Source organism: Rhinolophus ferrumequinum, chromosome 19, assembly GCF_004115265.2.
Source record: "Rhinolophus ferrumequinum isolate MPI-CBG mRhiFer1 chromosome 19, mRhiFer1_v1.p, whole genome shotgun sequence".
Taxonomy (NCBI): Eukaryota; Metazoa; Chordata; class Mammalia; order Chiroptera; family Rhinolophidae; genus Rhinolophus; species Rhinolophus ferrumequinum.
Genome location: NC_046302.1, coordinates 19,225,569 through 19,247,977, shown reverse-complemented (window position 1 = coordinate 19,247,977; position 22,409 = coordinate 19,225,569). Strand labels below are relative to the sequence as shown.

The following is a 22,409-nucleotide window of genomic DNA, read 5'->3' as shown; positions in this document are numbered from 1 at the left end:
CAAGACCCTTAATTTGTCTAAAATGGAGAAAAAGAGAAATATATGGGAAGGTGAAAGTAGCAGATGGTGATCCAGGGGTCTCAGTGGTCCACCACAGTGGTCTGATTACCTGAATGGGTTTTAATTTAATAATGGTTATTGTTCTATTAGTAAGTTTCCTTAGGTTGGGGCCATAGCTCCTCATTACTGTATGGTCTCATAGCTCCTAGAACAATAAAAGTTGATAATAGGTGCTCAATAAAATAATTTCAGAGAAAATAGTTTCATAATATGGAAGGATACATATGAATTACTACACAGTTGCACTGACTAAATGTCATGAAAATCTTCCATGCCTATGAAGTAACTTTTATAATGAATTTCATTTTTCCATTCGTCCAATTTTATATACCCATTATTGGCCTCAATGAAAATTTCCTCTTCCTCATTTCTAGCATCTGTGAAACATTCTTAAACTTTCTTAAAGCAACAAAACTTTCCACCAAGAAGATGCAAGAAAAACAGGGACTGAATGAAGAGCATAAATCTTCACATTATCTTTATAAGCTCCCAGATTTGGAAGGACCTATAAGGGTAAGCATTGTCCCCATTGTATAAAAGAAGCAACTGAGGCAGGCTTGGAGTCAGGGACTTGCCTAAAATTTGCTAACATAGCCAATCAAAGGGGCTACACCAAAAGGAAGTTTTGTTTTCCTCTCTTAGTGAATGAAACCAACTATTGCCAGACTTTATTTTGAAAAGATCTTGCTAGAAACAAAAGCAGACATCCAAGAGGGGTGTCTCAGATAGCATTTTTCATTCCTTCAATTCCTCATGGCTTTCTGTCGATTCTATTAAGGTTCAAGGACACAGCCTTTCCCTTAATGAAGAGCTCTTTGTCACTAGCAATCTATTTGGTGACATTATTGCCTACATTTAAGGTAGAAGGCAGGAAGAGTATCATTATGAAGCCCTGGTTCCTCCAGTCTGTTCCTTCTCTTTCTACCACCAAGAACGTCACTGATTTTAGAATCTCCTCTTCCTCTAGTTTCTTCTGATTTCCTCAGCACAATTCTCAGAGAGGCTGACCTCATAGATGCCCTTCTGATTCACGATGAAAAATTCCAAAGAGACTTTTGAAAGTCTGGGACATACGCTCATTAAGATTTTGCATTTATTTTGATAACTTCAAAATCATTATGAGTTATAATTTGGTGTGATTTTTGTCTGTGAGAAGCTGGCTGGAGTACCATAAAAGATATTTTTAGTTGGTTCCTATGTCATTATGTCAAGCGAGGGCAAATGTCACTGTAGGTTTCTGTGTCTAAAAGGGAACCAGCTATGATTTTTGATATCTTGTAGTCACTCTGGTTCATTGTGGATGGGACCAGCTCCAAGAGGAGAAGAATCTCCACTAAGAACTATCTCTTACCAGGAGGACTCCCTCTGCCTTAATGCAAGCAATCCATGTCCCTGGTGCAAGTGAAAATGGCTCTGCAACACCATGTCCAGGGACGGTGACAAAGGCTGGCTCCTTACTTGGCAGGAAGATGATCTCTTTGCTCTGAGCAACACCTATCAGAAATAAAAAGAATTACTTAGGGCATTTTTCTAGCAGTCAGTGTTAGGATTTTAGATAATCAGTTTCAGACATTCAGTTTACATCTGAAAAAGTATAGGATAGCTTACTGATCATATGTACTGACCTTATTTTTTTTAATTGTATGGGTGCCTAAGCATATGTAGAAGATAGACTAGAAAGATATTAATCAAATGTTAGCAGTAGCTATCTATGCTGAGATTGTGAGTCACTTTTTATTTGTTAAATGATTAAGTATAGTAACACAGGTAAACTGCTTAGAAAAATTCTTGACAAATTTTTTTAATTGCCAAAAGAAATGTAATGATAATTCACAAGGAAGAAGAAAATAGATACCGTGTTTCCCCCAAAATAAGACCTAGCCGGACCATCAGCTCTAATGCATCTTTTGGAGCAAAAATTAATATAAGACCCAGTCTTATTTTTACAATAATATAAGACAGGGTATAATATAATATAATATAATATAATATAATATAATATAATATAGTATAATTTAATATAATACAATACCGGGTCTTATATTAATTAATGCTCCAAAAGACGCATTAGAGCTGATGGTCCAGCTAGGTCTTATTCTTGGGGAAACATGGTAATACACAATAAACACTCAATATTACTAGTACCCAAGTAAATGAAAATTGAAAATAAGAACATCATTTTTTAAAGAACAACATAATTTCCACCTATCAAATTAGCAGAGTTTTTAGTGGTGATATGCCATGTTGAACATGAAACCAGCAATGTGGGAACATTCAGGTAGAAGGGGAATTAGTACCACTTTTCTGGAAACCATTTTGACAATTTCTAAGCTCTTAAAAACTTTCTTACCAATCTGCCTGGTGATTCCGCTTTTAAAATCTATCCTGTGGAAGTGTTCTAAAATGTAGATAGAAACTTATGGGTAAAGATTTTCACCGCTGCATGACAGTAAACAGAACAAAAAAGTTGAAATGCCTTCACAATCTAACAGTGGAGGAAAGATTAAGCAACTTATGGTATAACTGTGTGGTGGGATCATGCAGGGCCATTCAATGACATGGGGGAAGTTTATGAAGCAGAATTAAAAAACTGAAGGTCAAGTATAATTTCAACAAAGTTTTAAAAAAGGGCATGGAAGAAAACCTGGAAGGAAATGTACAAAGTGTCACAGATGAGTTCCTTGATGGGGGAGTTGGGGTTATTTGCTCCTGTGGTCTTTAAGTATTTAAATATATTACATCAGATATTAATTATTTTCCATTTTATTTATATGTAATTCAAAATTTTTAATTTCTTTTGAAGAATATGCACTCATTTTGAAATAAGAAAAAGTTTTGCTCTCCACGCCCCTCCATCTGGACCTGTGCTTACTTCTCTGCATTTACCTGAAGCCACAAAGTGTGCCCTGCAGGCTCCAACAGTGCCCTGTTAACCTTTCTGGGAAACCTTACATTCCACCCACCTGAACCAGGCCCCAGCCCTGGCTCTTAGGTGTTGTTTACTTAATAAAAAAAAAAATGAAACTGTAGGTCTCAGCAGGCACCAAAGCCCACTGGGGCAAATCCCACTCCCAGGGGTAAGACCCCCACACAGCAGCCTGTAAGCTGTGGACATGGCCAAACCCCACAGCCAGTCAGTATGAAGGTCAATCCCACCCACCAACATGCCAACAGCAATCAAGGCTCAACTATAACAGGAGGGCACACACAACCCACAAAGGGGACACACCTGGAGCACCCGGAGCAGGTGATCAGCGAGACTGTCCCACTGGGCTCCCCAGGACACCTACTACATAAGGCCACCCGGCCAACAATGGGAGACGTAGCAGATCTACCAAATACATAGAAAGAAACATACAGAGGCAACCAAAATGAGGAAACAAAGAAATATGTCCCAAATAAAAGAACAGGAAAGAAAACTCCAGAAAAAGAACTAAATGAAATGTAGGCAAGCAATCTACAAAATACAGAGTTTAAAAGAATAGTATAAGGATGCTCAAGAAACTTAGTGAGAACTTCAACAAAGAGATAGCAAGTATAAAACCATAAAAAACAACCACCAGAAATTAAAAATACAATAACTGAAACAAAGAATGCACTAGAAGCAATCAATAGCAGATTAGATGAAGCAGAGGATCGAATCAGTGGTTTGGAAGACAAGGCAGCAGAAAACACCCAATTGGAACAGCAAAAAGAAAAGAGAATTTTGCAAAATGAGGATAGTCTAAGAGACCTCTGGGACAACATCAAGCATAACAACATCACAGGGGTACGAGAAGGAGAAGAGAGAGAGCAAGGTATTGAGAACCTATTTGAAGAAATAATGACTGAAAACTTTCCTAACCTGGCAAAGAAAATAGACATACAAGTCCAGGAAGCACAGAGTCTCAAACAAGATGAACCCAAAAAGGCTCACACCAAGACACATCATAATTAAAATATCAAAGGTTAAAGACAAAGAGAGAATCTTAAAAGCAACAAGAGAAAGGCAACTAGTTAAAAGGCAGCTCCCATGAGATGAGACAGATTGTCAGCTGATTTCTCAACAGAAACTTTGCAGGCCAGAAGGGATTGGCACAAAATATTCAAAGTGATAAAAAGCAAGGACCTACAACCAAGACTATTCTACCCAGCAAGGCTATCATTTAAAATTTAAGGAGTGATAAAGAGCTTCCCAGACAAGAAAAAGTTAAAGGAGTTCATCACCATCAAACCAGTATTACAAGAAATGTTAGAGTATTTTTTGGTCAAGATAGGGGAGTAGGTAAACACTGTGCTTGCCTCTTCTCACAACCACATCAAAATTATAACAAAACTACAGAACAACCATCACTGAAAATTGCCTGAAGTCTAGCTGAATAATGGAAGTCCTACAATTAAGGATATACAGAAGAAACCACATCGAGATTGGTAGGAGGTGCAGAGATGCAGAACAGACAGGTCCCACACCCAGTGTGTCAGTTAAAAATCAGGAGGAATATCTGGGCTGCAGGAACATTCCCTGCATGTTAGGAGTGAGGGGAAGCCATGCCAGGCTCACCAACCCATGGTTCCAGTGCCAGGAAAAGAAGTCCCCACAACTTCTGGCTGTGAAAACCAGTGGAGATTGTGGCTAAGTGAGACAGGGCTGCTGGAGTCCCAGGTGATCCTTTTAAAGGGCCCATTTATGGACTACTCACTGAAGGACCCACTCTCTCCGAGCTCCAGCACTGGGGAAGCAGCTTAAAAGTCACCCGGGACATATGGGGAGGAACTGAATTGTCTGGATTCAGAGCGAGGGCTACAGCGGCAACTTTCTCCCAGACAGAAGTGCTGGCAGAAGCCACTGTTTCTTTGTTGAGCCCTCACCCTTCCCAACCTTGGTGATTCCCTGAGGCCCTGCCCCATGCAACTTCAGGACAAACCCAAACCACTTCAAGTGACTCTTCCATACAAATGGCCTGTCTTAGCTCATGCTATGGATTTGCTAAAAATCTTGCAAAAGTTTGCAAACCCCAAACAAGCAGCATCTGGCTTGGGTATGTCCTGTACTTTTTGGTAAGCTGCCCCAACTCCAGCATTGGCAGCAGCCAGCCTTGATTGGAGGCTTGGCTTCATCCAGGCACAACTGAGCCCAGCATGGATGGGGGCCATCTGCAAATTACTTCGTGGCTCATGCCAAGTGGTCCCAGGCAGGGCACAGGCTGCAGCTGAACTTGGCCTGTGGTTGGGCCCCTCCCAGGAGGCCCCAGGGGCAATATGCCCTGTGGCCAGCTGCAAACCTGGCAGGAGCACCACCCATCCACCTCTGAGGGTGACACACCCAAAGGGCAGACTGGGCTTGTGCTAAAGCCCTGCTAGAGTGAATCCTGCACTGTGGGGTCAGTCCCTGCACCACAACTCCTCCACTATAGTCATGGCATGTCCTCACAACCAATCAGCCTGGGGGGCAATTCCTGCCATTGATGTGCAAACAGCAACCAAGGCTCAACTACAACAGGAGGGCACACACCACCTACACAACGGATATATCTGGAGTACCCAACTCAGATAACCAGGGAGACTACGCCCTGGGTCCCACATGACACCTACTACAATAGGGCCACTCTACTAAGACTGGGAGACATAGCAACTCTACCTAATACATAGAAACAACCACAGAGAGGCAGCCAAAATGGGGAGATAAATAAATATGTCCCAAATGAAAGAACAGAACAAAGCTCCAGAAAAATAATTAAACAAAATGCAGACAAGCAATCTACCAGAGGCAGAGTTCCAAACACTGATTATAAGGATGCTTAAGGAACTTAGTGAGAACTTCAACAAAGAGATGGGAAATATAATAATGGAGATAGAAAACATAAAAAAAGAACCAGTCAGATATGAAGAATACAATAACTGAAACAAATATGTGAAGAGCTCTTAGAACTGTATTTGGTATCTTGTAAGCACTATATAAAGAGTGACAATTGTAACTATGAGCATTGCTTTTTGCCATGACTTGCTTTTTTTACTCAAATGTATTTCATGTGTCTATAGTAGTACATACAGATATACTTCATTTTTCTAGTGGCTGCCTATCATTAAATAACATGAATGTAAAATAATTTATTTAACTAATCATCTATTCATGGACACCTAGATTGTTTCTAATTTTCCTTATAACATATAATGTTATATGATCATCCATATATATGTATATATGCATATATGTATGTATTTGTATGTATCTGTATGAATACAATAGAAGGAATCAACAGTAGATTAAATGAAGCAGAGGATAAAAGCAGTGATTTGGAAGAGGAGGTAGCAGAAAACACTCAATCAGAACAGCAAAAAGAAAAAGGAATCCAAAGAATGAGGATAGTTTTTTGGGACAACATCAAGTGTAAAACTATAAGACACTTAAGAAAGAAATTAAAGAAGATATAAATAAATGGGAGTATATACCGTGTTCATGGATAGAAGAATTAACATTGTTAAAATGTCCATACTACCCAAAGCAATCTATAAATTCAATGCAATCCCATTTTTCACAGAACTAGAGACAAATAATCTTAAAATTTATATGGAACTACAAAAGATCCTGAATAGTGACAGCAATCTTCAGAAAGAAGAATAAGATTGGTGGTATTGTGCTACCTGATATCAAACTGTATTACGAGTCTATAATAATCAAAACAACATGGTATGGGCATTAAAACAGACACATAGATCAATGGAACAAAATAAAGAGCCCTGAAATAAACCCACACCTATACGGTCATTTAATCTATGACAAAGGAGGCAAGAATATATGGTGAGTTAAAAGCAGTCTATTCAATAAATGGTGTTGGACAAAGTGAACAGATATATGCAAAAAATGAAACTGGACCACCTTCTTACACCATATACGAGAATAAACTCAAAATGGATTAGAGATTTAAATGTAAGACCTGAAACCATAAAACTCCTAGAACAAAACACAGGCAGCAAACTTTCTGGCATTGCTCTTAGTAATATATTTTTTTTCTGATATATCTCCTCAGGCATGGGAAACAAAAGAAAAAACAAACAAATGGGACTTCATCAAACAAAAAGTTTTTGCACAGCAAGGAAAACCATCAACAAAATGAAAAGACATCCTACTGAATAGGAGAAGATATTCACCAATGACATATCTGATAATGGGTTAATATCCAAATTTTATGAAGAAATTACACAACTCAACACCAAAAGAACTAACAATCCAATTTAAAAATGGGCAGAGGACCTGAATAGACATTTCTCCAAAGAGGACATGCAGATGCCCAATAGGTACATGAAAAGGTGCTCAACATCACTAATGATCAGAGAAATGCAAATTAAAACCACAATGAGATATCACCCCACACTTGTCAGAATGGTCGTCATCAATAAATCAACAAACAACAAATGTTGGTGAGGAGGCAAAGAAAAGGGAACACTTTTGTGTATTGTTGGTGGGATTGCAAATTGGTGCAGCCACTATGGAAAACAATTTGGAGATTCCTCAAAATTTAAAAATAAAACTACCTTATGACTCAGCAATTCTACTTCTGGATATTTATCCAAAGAAATAAAAAACACTAATTGAAAAGATATATGCACTCCTATGTTCACTCTAGCACTATTTACAATAGGCAAGATACAGAACCAACCTATGTGCCTATCAACAGACAATAGGATAAAGAAGAGGTGGTACATATACACAATGGAATATTACTCAGCCATAAGAAAGCATGAAATCTTACCATTTGCAATAACAACCTAGAGGATATTATGTTAAGTGAAACAAATCAGACTGAGGACAAATACCACATGATCTCACTTATATGTAGAATCTAAAGAACAAAATAAATGAATAAACAAAACAGAAAAAGACTCGTAAATACAGAGAACAAACTGATGTTTGCCAGAGGTGAGCAGGGTTCGGGGCTGGGTGAAAAAGGTGAAAGGATTAAGAAATACAAATTGGTAGTTACAAAATAGTCATGGGCATGAAAATACAGCATAAAGAATATAGTCAATAATATTGTAATAACTATGTATGTGCCAAGTGGGTAGTAGACTTATCAGGGTGACCGATGTATAAATTATATAAGTGTCTAACCACTATGTTGTATACCTGAAACTAATACAAAATAATATTGAATGTCAACTGTAACTGAAAAGTAAATTCATAATTTTTTTAAAAAGCTAAAATTAATAGAAATTTTGGGAAAAAAAGGAAAATGTTTTGGTTTTCTGTTTGTTTTCGGGATCCAAAATGTTTTGTTTTGCATTAAACACAGAAAACCTTTTGTAGAAGGTTCAGAAACAAACAAACATCTGTGTCCAATTGAAACTCTTTCTTCAGAAGAGATGTTTACTCCAAACATTGTACTACTCCTTGTATTACTCTCCTGTTCTAAAAATATCTACGGCCCACTAAGTATTAGGCCTAGAACTAGGTTCTGGAAAAGAGGCAGTGAACACAGTCGCACTGCCTTTGCTCCCCAAAAAGGCCAGGAGAGGTGAGGACTTAGAGACCAGAAAACAGGAGAATACGGTACAGCATGGACAGTAGTATCTAGGAGGATGCATAGCTTACCACAGGAATACATAATGGGGGCTCCTGACTCAGACATGGGGGCTTAGGAATGGAGTCCCATGAGAAAACAACCTAAAATATGCTCCAACTGTCTGAGAAAACAGAGAGCAAATTGCTGATGGAACTGTCATGTATGGTCTATTAAAAAGTTTGGGCTCTGAAGACTGGAACTTGTCTACAAAGGCCAGCCATGTGCTTAGGCATTTTACTATACCTCTCAGTTCTGTTTCCCCTTCAACCCTCTTTAGTTCACAAAGCTCTTATCATGTCAGAAAATGGATGCCCAAGTCCTCTGTAAATGAAAAAGCAAGGCTGCTAGTTCTTCCTATTGGTTATTAATCAACCTGCAGCCTCATGAGCTTGGCTCACATAACTCGGGTGCGTCATTTCTTCCCCCAAGTCTGACTCTGCTGTGGATGCTAAACACAGATGTTTAAATTTCTATCAAAAATTAAATCTCCATTGGTGCCATTTTGTATTCTTGTGGGATTCCTAGTGCTTCCTGGAATCTCCAGGACTGGCAGAACCCCTAACTCCTTGGGGAGCAGACTTCCCAGCCTCTTCTCTGTGCTGAGATTTGCCCTCTGACTGTGCTTCTTCTCCTCAGCCCTCAGGAATCCCTCATCCCTGAAATCTCTCTCTCTGGAACTCTCTTAGGCTTCATGCTTACAGCATTCATCTTAAAAATTCCTATTCTCACCCATTTCTCCTTGAACTATTTGGTTTGCCTAAAACAATGGGAGAATTTAGGGCAGGAAGCCACAAAGGTGACACCCACTTTTCCATGAATGAGTTATAAATTAGCTTTGCCCTGTGGTGACATCAAAACCCATGGACTTCAGCCAAGATACTCAGGTTATTACATAGATTTTTTAAAAGGTAGTTAATTATAAATTTAATAGCAAAATTTAAATAAGCAGAATGTTTAGAGATTGAAAGGGTGGCACAGGACCGGGCACCTAGAGCACTGTCCTAAGCAGAGCATGTATCAGGTGTAACCAGGCATAACACTTTCTAAGGTGGTGACCTGTGAAAACTGGAGAAAATGTTTCATTAATTAATCATTTCTAAATCCAAAAGAGGCTTGAAAATTGACCTACCTGCTTTAGCCCAGGATGGATAAATAGTTACATGGCCAGATACCGCTTCAGTTCCTGGGTTAATATATCTCAAAATAGTACGAAACAAAGAGAGACTTGACTTCCCCACATTCAACATGATCTTTATTTCATTCTGAAAAATACCAAAAGCCATAAAATATAGAAGAAACAACAGGTTAAAGGAAATGTTATCCAAAAAGTGACTTTATTCAAGATTCACGACTGGGCTGGTAGTAGTGTACACACACACACACATACACACATACGACAAGCACCAAATAACTATGTGGAAGATGGAAATAGGCAGGCCTAACAATAAAATAAAATCACTTACAATTAAAGTTACACTCCCTCAGCAACTGAGATCCTCTTTTGATCTTTTTGTAATCAAGCAGACAGAGCAGAATACAGATGGATTAGTTAGGGAAAGCCACAGGGACAGAGGCAACCACCCCTGGCTGGGAGAAATAAAAAGGTGGAAGAGAAAGAAAGGATGTGTATTATTTAACACCACCACCTCCCCAGAGAGACTACTCCAGTGTCCACTTCACATACGTAAAATTCGAAATGGTCACAGAAACTAATGGTGGCTAAGGAAAGGTTATAGACCCCAAACACATTAGTGATAAAGTCTGTGTGTAACTAAAATATGCTCACTAAGTTATGTGAAATTTGTCTCAATCGCTATCCAGAAAGAATGTGGGCTTTTGGAGCTGTGTGTGTATGGGGAGATGGGGGACCGGGACGGGGGGGGGTGGTGACGGGCGGGGGGTGCTCCTATTGGTCCCCAGACCCCTGGTGCTCACACAATGCTCTAGTGCTGCTAAGCCATGATCTTAAAGGAAAGAGTAGACTATTTTAATTCTGAACTTCGGATTACATGCTCAAATCCAGCTGTGGTCCAAGGAAAGTTGATGAGACTTGAAAATTTCCAACTTAGTGGTTCTTCTGGTTTCTCCCCCAGCTCCTTTGGTTAAATATGAAGGGGACTTTTGTTGAATGACACATCTGTGACAATAAAGACTGACTTTGAGTGGGATTCCTGATGTGGGAGCAGGAGCTTATCTGACTCATCTGAGGAACTCCAGCTGGCTCTCTCAATTTGACTAAGTTCATCTTGAAGCGTTACTTCCCAGTTGGAAAATAAAAATGCAAAACTGTATCAGGAGCTGTGTAAAGTTATTGGTGATTTGAAGAACACCACCAGGTCCTCTGCTTAAAACTACTTACAAAAAAATTCACCATTAGAAATTCATTCCTTTGTGTTAACCGGCTATTTTTCAAACCCTAAACATCTGTGGGAAGGTATTTACCTTGAGTGAACACTCATTCACATCCTGTTTTGACTCAGTGGAATCCCCTGCTTTTTTATGAATAATGAAGTAAGATCAAGGAACTAAATAAACTGAATTTCTGTATTTGAGGAGAAAGAGAAATCAGTGAGGTGTCTTAAGATCCTAAGTACTGTTTGGGAAAGGCAGCCTGGATGGGGATTTTGGCCAGGCAAGAAGCAGCGTTAGAATCAGTGGAGGCTCCAAGGGAACTGTGAACAAGTCCCAGTTTCTCTAAGGGCTGAATGAGATAGAAATAGCTAGTACTTAACCTGGATCTGCTAAGGACATATATTGGGTTACCATGGTCATCAGTTTGCCTCTTTTATTCTGAATTTCTCCACTGAGAAACACAGCTTGAAGAGGCCAACCCCAGAGAGAAATTATGAGAACAAAACTACTCAATGACTACACAGAAATGTTTCATTGTATATATTAAGTTCTAAAAGTAAACAAATAAAGTGTAAAATCCTTAAGTATTCCAATACAAAGCCAAGAGAGATGGATACAGTAGAGAAGAATGAAGGAAAAGAGAAATATGGGGAACAAAAATGAAATAACACTGCCTAAAACTCCTCATTTATCTTAGTATTCAAATACTAATTCAGAGCTTTAAAAAGTAAAAAAAAAAAAAAAAAAAAAAAAAAAAAAAAAAAGTCAAAAATTAGCAACACAAGCTTTATTGGAATTATTTAAGTCAACTTATTTTTATTCTTCACAAATGACTTTAAAGAAAAATGTCTCCCATGTTAAAATAGAGCCTAACCTTGTTTGGAAAACTTCTTATAAAAAAGTCTCCAGAGATAAGCACCATATTTCTTTAATCCTTTTATTTTCTGATTTGATGACCAAATTAAAGTAACAATAAACTGTAAAATCAATATATATGCTTATCAGCTAAAATCCAACCCCACCCCGAATTCCATCCATATTCTGGAGGAAAAGAATCCTAGAATCAGTTTTGGGGACAGTTTATCTTTTGCAGGGACTGAGAATGCTGTGGGTAAGTATATGGGTTACTCTGCCACGACGCTGTTTCCTACTGGCTACACACCTGTACGGAGGTCATCTGAGCGTATCCTCTCCAGCTAAATTCAGGAAACTCCCGGGGATCATATCCAAACCGAAGTTGTCTTCCGTTAGGTGTAGTGCCATCTTCAATCTCATACTTCATATGATGCAAATCCGGGAAATAGTAGTTGTTTTCAGGTCTTTTATAAATAAAAAGAAAACGTCACTATAGCAAGTTGTGTTCATTGATAATTTGAATATCCTTTAATCCCATTAGCTACTGCTTAAAGAACTCCCACCAAATTGACAGAGAACATTAAATAAGGACAAATGAGAGGGGCCCCTGGCTTTTTCTCTAAATTATTGCTTTCACTCATGTAAACATACACATAAAACACACTCAACACCGATTCATTGCAAGCAGTAAAATGAGAAAATCATTTACCACAACCCCCAGTGGTAGCATCTTTTAAAATGTTCTAAGTGGTTGCCAACAACTTAGCAAAGTCAAATTAGGTTATTTACTATAAATTCATTCATTCATTCATTTATATAATCATATTTACTCATTACACAAATATTAATATCAGTGTGCTAAGCACCACAGATACAATAGCGAACATGACATAAAATATTTCATATGCTGTTTATAAATAAATATATATATCATTAGAATGATTTTTCTATGCCTTGTTTTCTCTTAAACTATATGCTTATAAGTGGATTGCTTTTAAGAGTACAATAAGGGCAATCACAGAGAAGGATCAAAAATATTCCAACACTTCTGTGACATTTTATATTCACACAACTTGAAGTTCTTCAAAATGGCACATATTGACAGTCCAGTCACATATGGTACTAACAGCAGTTAATGGACGTAAAGCCATAAAGATCATTTAGTAAAAGCAAATAAATGGCATGCTCCTACATTTCAAGTAGAATTAAGAATGCTTACAATTTTTCTGGAGGTAATTTACAAAGATGCTTAAAAATATCCACCCCCATTGACTCAATAACTGTACTTCCAGGAATATATTCTAAAGAATGATTTTATATATATTGTCAAAGAATTAACATAAAAGAATGTTTATATTGTATTAGTAAAAACTTGGAAACAACACGTCTGTTGTTTTTATATATAAATGTATAATAATTATGAAATCATTAAAGAAATTATAAAATATTATGTAACCATTAATGTTTTTTTGAAGACTGATGATAATGGAAAATGTTCATAATATCATGTGATGAACTTGATACAAATTATATGGAAAAAATAATACTAATTTTTATTCATAGAAAAAGCCTAGGGATACATACAAAAAAAAATATTAAAAGGGGTTTTCTGTGGGTGCTGAAATGAAGATTAATCTTTGCCCTTTTACTTTTGGGTACTTAGGAAAATTTTACAGTCAATATATATTACATTTATTATCCCAAAGTTATTTAGAAAACAAAGTGAATGTGAATGCATTCTCAACTTGTAAGAAAAACTAAAAATGCTCAGATAATAACATAAACTCTGGGGAGGAATTTAGGACAGAAGGAGGCAAGATTTACCAACCTGAAGAAAAGGTACCTATGCTGCTGGTATCTTTTATTTTGGTTATCATTTACCACCAAATCAAAGGACATGTTCTAAATTTCATACATATGTCTTGACTGTAATGTAAAAAGTCGATATGTTTGCCTCTGGGTGGGCAATTTAATTCCTATTCAGTTGCATTACTTCAACCCCCAAATTAGCCAATCACCTACACAGATGGAAGGAGAAAAAACTTATGTTGGCTAAGTAGGGAAAAGACCACTTTATCAACACGAGGGTGGAAAGAGGCAAAACCTGGGTGGAAAATGTTTCTGAACCTGTTTACAAAATTTCTCTGGTCCACCATGCGCCTGGCTAGTTTGCAGGAAAACAAGTCGACCGACATGTCCTCCTCCTTCACATGGGTATTACATGGCCCAGCAGTGACTTCTGTTTAGAAATGCCTGAAAAAAGCACAGCTGAGATGCTCTGACTTTTAGAATTCAATTGCTGGAAACATGGAGTGAAAGGAGAGAAGTACCATACTAAATAGGAACAATTTAGCTTAACTACATAAAATATTTCTTTATTCACCTGTTGATAATGCATCAATAGTGAAGGTACTTGAGATTTAGAAGTTGCATTTCACAGAGTTTCCAGCGTATGATTAAAATTCAGAATATTAAAAATTAGTTTTTTTCTTTCCTCCACAGAGGGAAAATTATGGACGGATCATGGTTTCAAAAATATATATAAATTGCTAAATACGAAAAGACGAAGAGACAGTATGCTGCTATATTTGCTACATAGCTTCTTTGGGATCTCAGTTTCCACTTCGCTCCCCTGCTCCTACAGTTTCTTTTTAATTTGCTCTTGTGTGAGATGAGGGACTTCTTCCCCCTTCTAAAATTTTCTTAACACCCCTACTCATGGGTCCCAAGAGAGAAGCAGGACCTGCCCGGCTCCTCCATGCTGTGACTTTTAAATGGAGGCTCTGCCATGGGAACCTGCCGCATGCGTGCAGCTCTAGTCTCTCCCACATAGCTTTTTGTACCTGTGGGAAATTTGCAGTAGGCCGCTCCATGACCTATAAAGTGTTTTTATGGGCAACCTTACCTCCTGTTTTAATTGGACTCACTCACAAGTGTCCACATTTCAAATATCAGTACAGCTCCATTTGCCCTCTCTCCTTAGGGCTGCTTCTCTCCTCACCAGAATTGTCAGTACAGACAAGACTCTTCCGTAACATTACTGTGGGAAGAAACCTCCCTGAAGACTCACCGCTGACAAGCGTTTCCCACGATGTGCTCTCGGCACTGGCATACTCCAGAGGAACTACTACACATGGGGGTGATTGCTCCACCAATGTCACACTGACACCCTGAAAGTCAAGGAACAGCAGTGGTTACCCATCAAAGTATCCCCATGCCGACGCTTTCCAGCTTCCGGGAGCAGTGGAAATCAGTAAGCCCAGGGATGCAGCACTGTGCCTTCTTTCCCCTGCCACATCTTACATCCAGCAGGTGTTTGAAATATGTATGAACCTCCCAAACTGAATAGCATGTCCCTCCAAAAGTCCACCTGTGAGTTGGAAGTGCACTGGTAGGCCAGCTCCAACACTGTCATCCAAGATAAAGGGACACTAGCCCAGGAGCTAAAAATGATTTGGCAACATAGTGCTATTATAAACAATGTGTACTAAAGAGAGGTGGGGGAGATACAAGAATAGCCTTGTGGGGCAACTGCTCTGCAGTTTTATTATTTAACACAACATTATCTCTAAAAATCTGGTGTGAGGTTCTTGCATAAAGATATACAAAATACATCTTTAACATTACTAAGCCTTGATGTTATTTACAATGACTCTCCCCATTCTAATTATGTTTTTAAAAATTAAGCCACCAGTGTACTGGTAATAGTGCCTCATTTGCAATTTATTACTAGTTACACCTGAATGTTTGGCCCAATTCCCTGGACAGAATTTGTCAGTCCCATCCATCAGAAAGTCTGCACGAAGACAATGAACTCAGAAGAAAGCTTATCCTAACGGTCTTTGCTCATCAACACTTTTACTTAACTCAGGACCCTGTGAAAGTATTTACCTTGACACCCAAAGTAATTGCTCTTTTCTAAAGCAAAATATCCATCTTCGCATATGTCACAGGAATCACCACCAACATGGGACTTGCAGTGACAGTCGCCATCTCGCTGTAGAACAATGAGCCAGATGACAAAACTGGATTAAGATTAAAGCATTTGCTAAGCTTCAAGATTTAAAACTGGCTTTGTGTAATACGAAACAGTGTAGCCAGCATCTGAAAACTTCCAAAAAGATTACCATGTGTGCTGTACAATTGTCCTATAGAGTATCCTCCCACAGAAACGCCACAATCAATTGCTGTAACATTCTACTGGTATCATATGAAAAACTGGCTCACATTACCTGCCCACACTCTCCAATTCCACTCACTGTTCCCAACACATGGCACTGGCATTCTGTGAAGATAAGAGAACATCCTTCGACCAAGGTTACACAAAGGACAGTTCCCCGGCTCTGGGAACATGACACACCAGCAATATTACATGTGCAGTCACTTCCTAGCATGCTTCAGCAGAATTCCAGTTTGCACTGTTGAAGCCTAAAATTAGACTGCTTTCTGGCGTCAGCAGAACAGCCAGATCAATACCATCCACCTACAAAGAGTAATGGCTAGTTTATGACCACTCTAATAGAAAAACTGCTATCTCGGGATTTTTTAAATGATTCTAATGTCAAGGTCATTACTGACACGCTTACATAAAAATATACTCTATTTAAGGATATTCACTCCACTTAGCCACCATTAGCTTGGTGTTTTTAAGTCTTATCTTGGCTTCAATCTAAGCACAAAATGAAAATAAAATTAAATCAGAAAGATTGGATTATAAAAACAAGGCAGTAAAAACCATTTATCAAGTAGCTGTCTTCACAAACAACACAATACATATGGAAACAGGATATAAATCCCTTGCTGAGATTTTGAAAATGAGAGTTCTGCCAAAAGTGGGGGGAAAAAACATCAAAATATTTACACAAAATTTCAGACAAGCTGAACTGATTAAATAAACAGCTCTTTCATGGGTTTAGTCACTGGGGTCGAAAAAAATTAAGAGGGAGCTACAATATAGCAAATTATTATGTACAAGAAACTTTACCTGAACATCCATTGGGGTTTTCTTTGGCCAGATTCCAATATAATGGTTTGCAGATGCTGCAGGTAGGACTTGCAACATGAAGCTTGCACTGGCAATGCCCCTTTAAAAGCAAAGGAAACTAAGATTTGACATCTCAGAATTAAGCGTGTTTTCAAACATGTGTTGTGTACAAAGCTTGTCACAGAAATGTACTTTGAGCATGACAAGTAAATTAAGTGTATCCAGGGGGAATAAAAGTACGGGGTTGATTTCAACAGTCTGCTAATTGCTTTTGTATTATTATTCATGTATTTGTTATACACGTAATGCATATTTCTGGTTAAAACAAAACTGGAAAATACAGAAAAAAAATTAAAAAATCACTCTGATTTATAACATTGTCATTGCTGATTCTGTTATAGTCTGGACTATAAATTTAAATGGAAAAATATCTGAATATTTAACATGTGAGCATCAGTAGAAAATTACGTTTATCTGAAAGGGTTTTGTAAAGACACTTGCTTAAACATCGTCTAGGCTCATAGGAAAGAGGTAGAACCTCTCTCCCATTGCCCTTGCAGGGCCAGAGGTCCAGCGTCTCCAAGCTCTGAGGCTAAGAAGATAGATAATTTCTAAAATGCTTAGAAAACTAATCCAAATAGTGTAGTACTGTTGTGCTGGTAGTAATATCACATAAATTGCTATTACTTTATACACATATGGCTTTATTTATGTGAATTTGGCCTTCTGTTTTTTCTTACTTTCAATCATGTATGTCAGGCTCTAGGGTGGCAATGCCCTCAGAGTAACCAACAATAACAGTTAAATTGTAGGACTCTAGAATTCAGCTTAAGTAAACTTTATGCTTTGTTTTTGAAAAAAAGTCGTAATATTACATATGCATTTTGAAGACAAGCAATGACTTCTTTAAGCAATTTGGCCTTAGGCCTCATTTTAATTTACTTTTAATTTCAGGATGCTCCCAAATGTGTTAGTCTTTTAAAAAGCATCAGAATAATAGTTAGAATTGCAACCCTTTAATAATTCTCCACTTACCAAACTGGAGTCAAGGGTACCGGCTAGGTCACAGGAACTGCTGGAGCCTGTATGTGATTCAGAAGTGCTTTAAATATCTGAGTGCTAATGTTTATTTGTTTGTCTCTTTATTGTGATGTTTTGAGTTTTAAAAGATTTACTTATTTTTAAACATAGCAAGCACCTCTACATTTATATTTTTTGATAGATGGGTAATAAGGACTTTGCATGTAATTCAGAAAAAGGCACCCCAAATCATCTGTAGGGTCCTTAATCCCTAAGTCACCCCCTTTGCTACTGAACAACTCTAGTCCCTGCCTACTACTCAAAGTTCAATTCTAACTGATGATGGAGGAGACTGGGAAAGGGAGACTCTAGAATTTTGAGCATCTTTAGGATTATCCAGAAGAGGGCAACATTGCACCAACAGATTTTTTTAAAAAATGTCCAATTAAAAAGACGTTATGAACTTTCTAAGACTTAATTCTCTAAACATCACAACCCCCTTGTTCCTCACCTGTACTAAAAGTATTTCTATATACTATTTTTCAATATAGTATTACAAGCCCAATATAATCTCTCTTCAATAAATTGGGATCTTGCAATGGCTCAGTGTTAGTATTACATAATATTAGAAATGAAGAGAGGTTGGGTAAGCTTGCTCTGAGACAAGTTTTTCCAATAATTTAAGTAAACGTTTGTTTTCTTACAAATTGTTCTTTAAACTTTTTGCCTTTATTGTCCCCTCTTAGTCTGTTTCAGCTTCTTCCTTGATGAAATTCATATTCTCTCTCTCTCCCTCTCTCCCTCCGTCCCTCTTTTTTTTGTTGACGTTCCATTGCATTCTTCCGTATTAGTCAAAATGACCTTCCTGCTCTTTGTGGTTTTCCAACCTGGCCACACCCAGCCTTTGGCTCCTCTCCAGGCTAACAAGTTCTGGAGAAATTCTCTTCACTGCCCAGCCCCACTGCCCACTGACACAGCACTTCCCACAGCATCCCCTTCCACTCCTGACCCTGTGGAGGTGAGCAGACCCAGTCCTGGACAGCCTCATGCTCTGGGGACCTTTAGGCAAGCAGCCCCCTCTGACTGCTGGCTACAGTTTCCACCAGCAAGAAAATCTGGTCTCTTGAGAGTTCTGGTGAGGAAGGTTCTGGGGAACCCAGTATGAGCTGTGGCTCTGTCTCAGACAGCTCTGAATGCAAGGCTCCAAGCATTGCTATCGGGAACACGAAGGGGTCTAAGAAAAACACATTCTCCTGATGGAAAGTCTGGTTCAGCCTTTCACAAACACCTCTTCTCCACAGAGAAAGGGTCCTCTGAAAGTCACAGTCAGGAGCTACTCACCACCCGAGGCTGCATGCACCTGAAGCACAGTGAGATTCCCCAGGTGTCTTAGGTCCAGGACCTCGGCCCCAGAGCATGCAGACTCTCAATCTCTTGTATCACTGGAAGGATCAGTACTGTTGACTCATGACAGTGTTTCCTCCTTGGCTCGCTCTTTCCAAACCAAAGAGACCTGGTTCGCCCCACTCCCCTGTCCCTCAGATCTATGCTGATGTGTGATGACACAATTCCCGGGAGGCCAGTGGTAGGCAAGGAAAGAGGGGCAGAAACCCAGCAAAGGTCCTGCTCAGCTTGGCCGAAAGAGGACCTGTTGGAACTCCCCTTGGGAGATAATATAGCAGCAAAGTCAGTGCCACAGCCCAGACCCAGAGAGAAACCAGGATGCCTTGGCATGGGAACAAGGAACAGTGGGCTGAACATCTAAAAGGGGTCACGTTTGCCACATTGCTATAGACGAAGAATTTACATGGGAATCAAGAAACACAAATTTGTAACACATGGGAATTTAAAAAAAAAATTAGGAATAAATCATTTCTGCCTTCCTCTGAGGACTGGAACTGGGAAGGAACCAGGCAGATTAGGGTCAAATGTATAGATGAGACCAGTGGTGGGTCTCCAGGGGTTTGCAGGCTGCTCTGGGAGCCTGGCTGCACACAGTTCAGAGAGGAACCCACCCTTGGCATTCTGATGTCTTCCCTACCTTGGCAGTGGGGGAAATCATAGGCTCCTGAGAGGCACCTGTCACACCGCCGTCCTGTAATCCCCGGCTGACATTCACACTGTCCAGTCACTGGGTTGCAGGGTGTCTGGTAGGAGCCAAGGGTTGAACACTGGCAGGCTGGATGAAAAGATCTCAGTCAGACACAAGGCAACAGAGTATGGGACCAGGAGAAGAGCACGGTGGTGGAGCTGGAAAGACCTAAATCCAAGTTCCAGCTTCACCTCTTATTAGACCTGGCACCTGAAACAAGTTGCTCAAATGCCCTAAGCCCGGTTCCCCTTCCTTAAATGGGAATAATACTAACATCTACTTGATCAGATTGTTGCCAGAATTAAATAAGATAATTCTTGAAAGAGCTGGGGACAATGCCTGTCTCATAGCGAGCACTCAATAAATGCTCGTGGTTTTTTGTTTTGTTCTTGTGCTGTTGTTAATTTCATATTCAGCAAGATTGGCTGGTCGTGGACGGGGGCTTCGGGAATGCTTCTTGCACACAGTTATTGGTGCTCCTGGGAGGAGGATAGAGGGAACAACTGATGAGGGATGTAACTCGTTGGAAGGGCAATTCCACTTCCCACAGGGGATCAAGCACAAACCAATCAGGATACGCCTCCGATTGTACCCGGTTTTCCTCTGTCCATCTCTCTTCACACCCTGATTTGTCAAGGTCTAGTGTAGTTGAATAATTATGCAGGCAGGGTTGGGAATGGATGGGAAATGCATCCCAGTTTCCTTTCTCCCACCTCAAGTAGGCGAATTAAACATGCATGGCTGGAGAGAGCAAATTCTGGCCATTCCCTTCTCTGCTCCTTTCCCACTGGGTCAGGTTCCTACCAGTTTCTGTGTGACTAACATCCTACAGCCTTGCAGTTACCCAGCAACTCTCCCTTTTGCACTGCAAGGACCTGGCTTCTGGGCAGAGGTGAGCAGTGGAGACAGCCCACTAAGCTGGATGGACCGTTTCCCACCTTAAGAACTAGAAGGAACTGGAGATTGTCTCCTTGAATTCCACTGTCACATAATGAAGTTCAGAAGTTAAGTGACATTTCCAAGGTCATGAATAAGTCTGTAGCAAGGGCTTCAGTCTCTGGGGCAGACACATCTGGATTCCAGTACCAGTTCTGCCACTTAGCTGTGCAATCATGGGCAAGTGGCTTGATCTCTCTAAGCCTCAGTTTCTTCTTCTAGGGTTGATGATAGTCCCCACATCATGAGGTCATTAGAGAATGACCAGTGACAAGGCATGCAAAGCACTGAGCATGATGCTTGGCATAGAGGAAGTGCCCAGTAAGTGTTCACTCTTATTACCATTAATATTGCGATCACCCAAGGGCCAGCACTTGGGGAGGTGCTCTTAAACGATCCCATGCTGCATTAACGGGAATCAATCGATTAGGATTCCTGACCTCCAAATTTATATTCAGTGTATGCAGTACAAAATATAGAGAGGGTGCCAAAAAAATGTATACACATTTCAAGAGATGGTCAACGTTGCTCAAGCAGTGGTTCGCCGTGATCAGAAATGTCTGGACGCTGATGAAAACCACTCTGAGCACCTCTTTTAATTTCAGAAGTCAAATGTGACTTGTATTCATCTTTGGTTATCACTATATATTGAGTATTACAATTTTAATAGTTCTTTTCTTTCTTAAAATTTGTATACATTTTTTTGGCACCCTCTGTATATGCAACCTTGTTTGCAAGGTTTCAAAAATTCCACACCTGTTGAGGTCTTGAGAGAGAAAAGATTCATGAGGTAAAGTGCCAATTCCAGTAATTTATTTGCAGGTGTCCTGAGGATATAAAGCCCCACATCGCTAAGCCTTGGCACAGGGAGCTCCCACAGGGATGAGACTGTGCCATTTTCATTCTCTTTGACAGGACTCTGCCCAGACCCGTGTGTAGTAAGTTACTCTGACAGTGCTTTTTGTGGTGATGATAATGGTAGCATTTGCCTGAGTTGTCACTGAAATCATAAACTCTCATAAATGAAAGGGAACTTAGCTAGTTTTCTCATGTACAAATTACCTGGGACTTCAGTGGGCTGTGTGACTTGTTCAGAGAGGCATAGTTAGCAAGTGGCAGACCCAGATATCATTCTATTTTATATTCATCCGTCCAGCAGACTTTGATTAAAGGCCTACTGTGCTCAACCGCACTGTGACGAGGTGTTGGGGGGCAGGTAAATATGAAAAGCACACATTCCCGGACCTCAGGGAGCTGAAAGTCCTGAAGAATTGCTGGAAAAGTATTGACATAGTATGAAGCAAACCGCTCTACCATGCGCCCACTGCCAAGAAACTATAAGGCAGATAAAGAAACATGCCTAATGCCACTCAGCCAGCTGGCGGCAGACAGCAGGACAAGGATTCAAATCTCCTGCTGCTATCTGGGTCGATGTTCCTCCATGGTCCCATGTTCCCCTTAGGCCTGCCCTTGGAGTTCAAGACCACATGAAGGGGCAGATTACTGAGGAAATACTCTTGGGCTCCATGATGGTAATTTTATGTGTCCACTTGGCTAGGCTACGGGGCTC

At 39.6% G+C, this 22,409-nt stretch overlaps 1 protein-coding gene across 1 annotated transcript in view; it reads right to left on the bottom strand.

The window, feature by feature from the left end:
- The window catches only part of LAMA3 (laminin subunit alpha 3), a 256,618-nt gene that overhangs the window by 122,969 nt on the left and 111,240 nt on the right, over positions 1-22,409 (bottom strand). The window contains 9 exon segments of the mRNA XM_033087622.1: positions 1,412-1,554; positions 9,730-9,862; positions 12,115-12,271; positions 14,878-14,977; positions 15,699-15,804; positions 16,040-16,092; positions 16,792-16,891; positions 17,827-17,873; positions 19,853-19,990. Coding sequence (XP_032943513.1) covers positions 1,412-1,554; positions 9,730-9,862; positions 12,115-12,271; positions 14,878-14,977; positions 15,699-15,804; positions 16,040-16,092; positions 16,792-16,891; positions 17,827-17,873; positions 19,853-19,990 — 977 coding nt within the window.